We start from the raw sequence: 7,316 nt of genomic DNA, 5'->3' as shown, positions 1-7,316 counted from the left end.
ATTTAACAAAAGTTAATGGAGAAGCCTTAATTAAATAAACTTAAAACATAAAAAATTGAAATCAACGGAAACCAAAATACAAAAAATCGATAAAGAGATGTTAATTGACTAAATTTAAAATTTAAAAAATTAAAATGGACAAAAAATAAAATTAGAAAACTAAAATTATTTCTAATAAATATAGAAAGTCAATTTTGCATTAAATCTCAAAAAAGAAAGAAAAAAAAAATAATACTCATCTTTTTTAGCCTTTTAAAAAGTCTCATCTAGTGGTATTTTTGATTTTTTTATGGTGGTGTATGGTGGGGGTATTTTCGTAAGCCCAATTTCCGTTGAAGATCCATGTCCGGAAAAGCCACAAGATTTTCAAAAATCAAAAACCTCTTTTCTCTCTCTCTCTCTCTCTCTGCTCTCACTCTTACTCGTACTTCTTCCCCCACTTCAGAAAAAAATTTCACATCTTCTTCTTCAAACTTCTATAGACAAAAACTGATCCACAAAAAAGAAAAAAGAAAAAAAAAACCAAACAATGTTTGAGGCGCAGCGTTTGATGGATTTGCAAGACAATCCGAATTTCGGAGACCCAAAGTCATGGCTTTCAGGTGACAACGACAACACCAACAACATCAGCATCAGCATCAACTCGTCCCCGACTCACCTCCCGACAACTCACTCCTCACTCGCTCCAACTCCAAGTGGCAGCAATGTCGATCGCGTCCTCTTCAAAGACCTCGTCGAGATCGTCCCTCTCGTCCAGTCACTCATTGTACTGCCTCTCTCTCTCTCTCTCTCTGATTCTCTTTATTCCTGTTTGTTTTCCGAGAATATTGGGATAGAAAGTCAACGGAACATTTTCATTCATTTATTTTTTACGGTTTCCTTAATTGGGTTTTGTAAAGTAGGGGTTTTCCTTTGATGGGTATTTGAAAGATGGAGAATTTGAACCCCAAAAAATGGAAATACGTTCATTTTTTAAGCACAGGTTAATTATTGGTGTGTGTGGGTGTGGATTATTTGTTTATTTTTTGATTTCTGTATTAGTGGTAAATATATGTTTTTTCTATTTTTAGTTTCATGGGTTTTAAAATATTGGGAATTTCAAGAATTCAGAACTTGGAGTTTCTTTAGCAATAACGTTGGAGCATTTTTTTTTTTTTTTTTTTTTTTTTGTGTTTTTGAATATTTGGAAAAATGGGATTGTTTAGGATCGCAAAGCTAGCAGTTCGTTTACGCGGCGGGGTTCAATGATCTACACAAAGACACCTTCAAGAGAGTCTTTATCCAAGAAAGTAAGATTTTACACTCTTGCTCTTGATCTGTACATTTTTTAAAGTAAATAGTTAAATATACCTTGCTTGCCTTTTACTTTTGTATAGAATTATTTGAAATTCGGGTCTTTTATGTTTGAATCTAGTCTAGAAATGTGTTGGATTTAAGATAAGAATGAGTTGCAAGTATAGAATGTTATTATTATCATTATTGTGGAACAGTCAAGTGGAAATAATGCAGTAAGTTTAATGAGGTCAAAGTGTCTAGGAAATGCACATTTGGCCCCCTTGGTATGGCAAAGCCAAGTTGTGCATAGGAGGCATAAATATAGTTAATGGGTTTTTTTTAATAATAATTATTATACCTTCACATGTTCTGTTGTTTTGCTGGAATGTGTAAGGGTCAAGACATAAATGAAGTGGAAGAGTTGATCTATATTAAAATTGTTCTATCCTTGAGATGCATTGTCATCTTTTGTGGTCGTGCGTTGGATAGCATCAAGAACCTCATTTTACAAAGAGAAAAACAAAAGGAAATTGAAATATAAGGCTTACTTTGTAAATATAGAGTATGATAAGAAATTCAAGTAAAATTGAGGAGAAATTAACTGAACGAAATAAAATACTAAATGGAATAATCCGATCACTTTGTTTTCTAAAAAATTTGATCATGAGATCTCAAAGAAGTCTGAGAAAAGCCATTTTCCCAATGTTTGGATGGAATGAGATAGTGGGAAAGGAGAGGAGAGGAAAGTAGAGAGGAAGATGGCCAGAGTGGAAATCTTCTTATAATCGAACAACTGGGATTGTCTTTTAGTCCATCTTTCCAATCCACTTCTTCCTCCAAGATAGACTACTTGTATGAAGTTAACTGTCTTCCAAAAGATGGTAAATATCCCATTACTGAAGTCTACCTATCTTTTTAACTCTATGCCGGTAAGAACCTTTATCATTGAAAACATCAATCACAGAGCTTATAGGTTCCTCACCTTCCAAGAGTATATTCAGGCCTCAAAGTTTGATATTCAATATCTGGCCACATCCTCCTCAGCTCTCCTCTCCTCTCCCCGCATCTCCCTTCATTCCAAACATACCCTTAGTTATATGGTTGTATATTTGGATAATGATTATTGAAATTTGATTTTGATGAAAACGCTTTAAGAGCGGGAACTTTTAGCAGTTAGGAAATACAAACTTGTCCGTTAGTTTGTTGATACGGACTAGGAGTGGTTCCCTCCTACCCCAAAGTAAGACCTGGATTCAAGTAGGTCTGAGAGAATTATCTTTTAAATCTGATTGGGACCATTTGGTTGTTAGGTTTCAATACCAATATGTAGCCATGGTCTTTCCTAAGGGCTGGCATAATTATTAATAATTCTATACTTTGTGTTGCCTTAACAAATACTCTATCAGCGATATCTGTGTATGTATACAGTGTCTATCGTATTTATAATTGGAAGTTTGATCAAATTTAGTTATACCTTGAAGTTTATAGCTAATTGCAGATTACCAATTACAAACGTAATTGCTAGTATTACATAATCTTCTTATTGTTTCTAATTGTTTTGCAATTTTTCCTTGTATATTTGAATGGCTGATTATATGTTCGTAGTTTATATATTTTGTTCTGTTGAGAAGTATCGCTTTTGCAGCAGCAAATGGATGCTGTGTTTTGATCATCAAATGGATGCTGATATTGCTCTTTTTATCTGTTGAAGATAACTGAACCAAAAGGGAGGAATGCAACTCAATCCATTCCCACAAAAAAGAGAAGGGATCCAGTAGACAAGGACCACAGTAAGAATGCTAGCAATAACTTTGATGCCGAAAGCTTTTCATCCTTTTCCTCAAGGGCATCGGCTGCAGAAAAGGACAGAGAAGAGTTGGTCATGTTAAAGGAACAAGTGGAGGATCTGCAAAAGAAAATATTAGAGAAAGACGAACTTCTGAAATCTGCGGAGATTTCAAAGAATCAGATGAATGCTGTCCAAGTAAAACTTGATGAACTGAAACAGCAGGCTGAGGAAAAGGACTCTTTAATAAAGTCCACTCAGCGAAAACTATCTGATGCTAAGGTACCAAACTATTGCTTATGTTGTTTTACTAGCATATTGAATCTGTCAAGTGTTTATCGTTGTGGGTGCCGATTTATGTTTTATTATTTGACAACAGTGATGTATAAGAGAATATGCAGTTGTCTGACATGTTGTTGTTGCACTGAGATATACTTGATTAAGTTTTTCAATTGGGATCTTAGAAAATCTGACAGAAGTGTTAGGTTGAATATGAATTCAACACTTGAAGGTTGTTGTTAATCAAGGTTATAATATTAGTTTTGACATCAGTCTTGGTCTTAAGTCCAATAGTTAGATAATTTTACAAAGGATTGTAATTATCAATAACATATTCATAAAATGAGTGTAGCTTAAATTACTTTTAAGATGCATGAGAGAAAATAGAGGGAAAGATAGGATTCGGAACAAGGACATTCGCTTAAAGATAGGCGTGGTCTTTATTGATGAAAAGATGAGAGAGAGTTGCTTGAGATAATTTGGTGATGTTCAGAGGAGAAAGGTTAATGCGCCAGAGAGAGAATGAGTTCATTTTATTTGAGGGTACAAAAAAAGGTAGAGGAGGACCAAAAATAACATTATAAAAGTAGTAAAAATAACATGTCAATTTAGGTAGTAACAAAGAGAACGATGTTGGGTAGACTAGAATGGCAGAGAATAATTCATATGCTCGACCTTGACTGTGTTGAAAATTTTGTAGCCAACCCCAAAATTTGGGACTAAGGCTTGACTGTATTGCAAGTGTAAATAACAATTTTGAAATTCTGTTCCTTTTAATAAATGCACTAAATGTTTTTGATGTTCTATGATATGATTCCTTTTAAAAAAAATAGAGCTTCCCTCCCCCACCCCTTAAATAAACCAGGTTTAAGAGCATTTACACCAGCCGGTTTATAATACAAAAAGTGCATAAATTTACACATTTTGACTAAAAAACTACCCACATCAGACAAGCTATAATTGTGTATATATGCAAAGTTGCTACAGTAACTGTATATTTACACTGTTACTGAGCTTTGTATATATTCTTTTATTCTTTTATTTTTTTCGTTTCTCTTGCTCTCTTAGTTGGTTCCTACCCAAACCGGAAATTCTCTTTCTCTCAGTTGGTTCTTCCTCACCAATCCAGAAATTTTCTCTCTTTGATATGTCCCCAAGCCCAGAAATTAATCTCTCTCTCTCTCTCTCTCTCTCTCTCACTCTAGGATCTGTTGTCAACCCAGAAGCAAATCCTAAGTGAATTTTCTCTTTTTGTGCTTCAAATTGATGGGTTTGAAGCTTCATTTGGGTTTTGAAATGGGTTCTGGGTTTTGGCTTTGGTTTGTTTATGGGTTTCAGCTTCAGCTTCAGTTTGGGTATGATGGATTTGGTGTGAGATTTCCTTGGATTTGGGTTTTTAGATTTCTTGTTTGTGCTGCTGTGGGTGTGAGTTCTGATATGGGTTTTGCTTCAACATGGGTTGGATATGGTGTTGTATGTATTATGGTGGTTGTAGTGGCGGTGGTGGTAATGATCAACCATCAATGATGGTGGTTCTTACTGTCATACAAGGCTCTGATCAAGTACTTGAACTTTCTGAGGCTTTAAGGGAATCCATGGATACTTGGGTGAATACAAGCTCGGTTTGTGGAAGTAAATCATTGGTTGAGGCATTGGAGAAGGTTAAAGTTGAAGATTTTGAAACACATGCGTTATATGCATGGAAGATAATTTGATGGCTACTTGTTGCTCTCATGTCTTTGAATCTGAATTTTTTTCATTGAAGAGAAGAAAGAAAGTTGAACTGTAGGAGGAGGTAATAAAAAGTAATGAAAAATGAATATTATATTGAAATAAATTTATAGAATAGATAGACTGATGTGGGTGTTTTGTAAAAGTAGTTATGTAAAATAGAAAAAGTGAGTTCTTATGCTAAAATAGACAGCAAATTTTTCAAAGACTGATGCAATTGCTCTAACATCCTAACAAATCAGGTTGAAACCTAGCTGCATGTTTTTGTAAAGAAAAAAAAATTGAAAAATATCTCCTTTCTTTTCCACAGATTAAGCTTGCAGACAAGCAAGCTGCACTTGAAAAGATACAGTGGGAAGCAATGACATCCAACAGAGAAGTGGAAAAGCTCCAGGAAGATCTTGACTCTGTACGAGGAGAAATTTCATCATTTATGCTGTTGTTTGAAAGCTTGACAAAGAATGATTCTGCTTCTCATACTGCTGATTATGACATAACACCAAATTATTTGGATTCTCTCTCTTCTGTTGTAAGCCCATAGTCTGCATTTTTTCTTCCTTGAATATACTCTACTTTCCTTTTCTTTTTGGATGGTTATTGTTACAAATAATAAACTAATGAATAGCTCAAGGGATGGATAGCACAATCACCTGGGGACTACACCTCATGAAGCAGAAGTCATTAGTTCAAATTTCTCCTTCCCCTTACCTTTGGGGCCAAAACATATTAAAAAGAAAAAAGCTATTAGCTCATGGGCATAAGCATAAATGCTTAGCTCATCAGGGGTGAATGCCCATGGCTTACCTAGCAATTGGCTATGGCATGTGGGGTTAGTTGCCAGTAGGTTTTACTGGCCAGAGGCGAGTCCAAAGGGCTCTTCTTTAGGAAGGTTCCCTATGTTATACCAAAAAAAAAAAAATGCTATTAGCTAAAAATTTACGAATCTTCTGGCATTTATATATCTGTACCGCTTCATTGTATCTTTTAAGCTGGCCTTGTGATTAATTCTCTTAATGATATATGGAGTATAGGCAGAAAAAAATATATACAAAAAAGAAAAAAAAAAGAAGAAAAAATTATCAAAAAAAAGAAAAAAAGAAAAAAAAGGAGTTCTGAGGTCATGGAGAAAGAGATTAGAGGATGATAAGCTGGGTGAATTTTAATTGAAACAAAATAAGTTTCAGGACTAATGGCCTATATAAGTTGTTGAAAGGAATTGATTTGAGTCTGCAGAGACTTTTCTATTGAGCTTGTTGGCTGTTGTATCTTATGCAATTCTGACATTTTTGTTTGCTTAAACAGGATAATCTAGATGAGATGGAGATTCAGAGAATGGAAGAAGCAACACAAGCTTATATTGCTGCTGTTGCTGCTGCAAAAGATAAGCAAGATGAAGAATCTATTACTGCTGCAGCCAATGCAAGGTTACATCTTCAATCATTAGTAATTAGTTCTGAAAGAAAATGTTAAGCCAGGGATTTCTTGAGCTCTTTTGAAGTATTTTTACACTAGTTCTTTAGGTATTGATAGGCTTCTTGGTGTGAATCATTGCTCTAATGCTCTCAGCAGAAAAGAAAAGAAAAGGAATCTTATTGCTTTCTCCCCCCTCCCTTTGTTTTTCTCTACTAGTGTTGCTGGGCTGTTGATGATTATATCTTGATGATGTAAGTATGAAACTTTTATTGTATTTTTTTCAAATATCTTTTCTATTCTTAAATGTTTATGTGAACTGATAGATGGAATATGTGCATCTGAGGTCTAGATTATTTCTGTTATTTAGATTGTTTGAAGGAGAAAACAGCTTGACAGTTGTATTATGCGCTTTGACTTGGCCAGCATTTCTTCTTGTTTGAGTCTGAATATTGTGGCTTTCCATAGCATTAGCACTGGATCAGTCATCCAGTTAGTTCAGCTAAAATTTTGGTAACAAACCCAGAAAAGTAAAACCGGTATTGAGTTAGCTTGTAGACAACCAAACTAAATGTGAGCTACAATGCATAATCAAATCTGACATTTTCTGCTTGCCAGTTTAAAGCTGCTTCTATCGAGGTTTTCCATGGTTGGTCTATATTGGGGGCAAAACACAGACACACAGGGACAGAACAGGACAATCATATGGCTCTGATAAATTGAATATGTTATAGCAGGAAAAATTTTAAATTATGGCATTCCAGGAAGATGAAAGCCTTGTTATGAAGGAAAATCACCCCTTCTGGTCACACACACACACACACACACACACACA

At 34.9% G+C, this 7,316-nt stretch overlaps 1 protein-coding gene across 1 annotated transcript; it reads left to right on the top strand.

Annotated features, from left to right (window-relative positions):
* Window positions 1-352: 352 nt before the first annotated feature.
* On the top strand, window positions 353-6,821 carry LOC111990939 (protein MICROTUBULE BINDING PROTEIN 2C). The gene is made up of 5 exons (XM_024022709.2): window positions 353-766; window positions 1,206-1,289; window positions 2,987-3,343; window positions 5,382-5,600; window positions 6,374-6,821. Exons 1-5 carry the CDS (start codon window positions 530-532, stop codon window positions 6,539-6,541), a joined length of 1,065 nt encoding a protein of 354 aa, XP_023878477.1. The 5' UTR covers window positions 353-529; the 3' UTR covers window positions 6,542-6,821.
* Window positions 6,822-7,316: the final 495 nt, after the last annotated feature.

This window comes from Quercus suber, unplaced genomic scaffold (genome assembly GCF_002906115.3).
Source record: "Quercus suber isolate HL8 unplaced genomic scaffold, Cork oak 2.0 scaffold_83, whole genome shotgun sequence".
NCBI lineage: Eukaryota > Viridiplantae > Streptophyta > Magnoliopsida > Fagales > Fagaceae > Quercus > Quercus suber.
Note: the sequence above shows the minus strand (reverse complement) of the source record. Positions and strands in the feature narration are given on the sequence as shown.

Excerpts from the sequence above, each read along its gene's own strand:
- LOC111990939 (XM_024022709.2), top strand. The coding sequence starts at position 530 with ATGTTTGAGGCGCAGCGTTTGATGGATTTGCAAGACAATCCGAATTTC. Across the intron at positions 1,290-2,986 it reads GAGAGTCTTTATCCAAGAAA|ATAACTGAACCAAAAGGGAG; the intron begins GTAAGATTTTAC and ends TATCTGTTGAAG. Across the intron at positions 3,344-5,381 it reads GAAAACTATCTGATGCTAAG|ATTAAGCTTGCAGACAAGCA; the intron begins GTACCAAACTAT and ends TCTTTTCCACAG.